This window comes from Eimeria mitis, genomic scaffold (genome assembly GCF_000499745.2).
Source record: "Eimeria mitis Houghton genomic scaffold, Emh_scaff1264, whole genome shotgun sequence".
Lineage (NCBI taxonomy): Eukaryota > Apicomplexa > Conoidasida > Eucoccidiorida > Eimeriidae > Eimeria > Eimeria mitis.
The window spans coordinates 12,176-12,469 of NW_013568498.1; the positions used below are offsets into that span (position 1 = coordinate 12,176).

The 294-nt window shown below is 40.5% G+C and overlaps 1 protein-coding gene across 1 annotated transcript in view; it reads left to right on the forward strand.

The window, feature by feature from the left end:
• Nucleotides 1–159, forward strand: part of EMH_0033300 (uncharacterized protein) — a gene marked incomplete at both ends in the record, with an annotated part of 1,349 nt that extends 1,190 nt beyond the window's left edge. Inside the window, one exon of the mRNA XM_013494731.1 lies at nucleotides 61–159. Coding sequence (XP_013350185.1) covers nucleotides 61–159 — 99 coding nt within the window. The remainder of the gene's footprint in view (nucleotides 1–60) is intronic.
• Nucleotides 160–294: the final 135 nt, after the last annotated feature.

The following is a 294-nucleotide window of genomic DNA, read 5'->3' on the forward strand; positions in this document are numbered from 1 at the left end:
TTTAGGGTTTAGGGTTTAGCGTTTAGGGTTTAGGGTTTAGGGTTTAGGGTTTGTGTTTAGGGGGGGAAGGCGGCGTTCGGGTGTCTGTACGGGATGAGCATTGTGGGCTCTCTGTCTCTCTATCTGCTGCTTAACCTCATGTCTAGAGTAAGGGTTTAGGGTTTAGGGTTTAGGGTTTAGGGTTTGGCCCTAGGGTTTAGGGTTTAGGGTTTGACCCTAGGGTTTAGGGTTTAGGGTTTAGGGTTATATATATATATATATATATATATATATATATATATATATATATATATA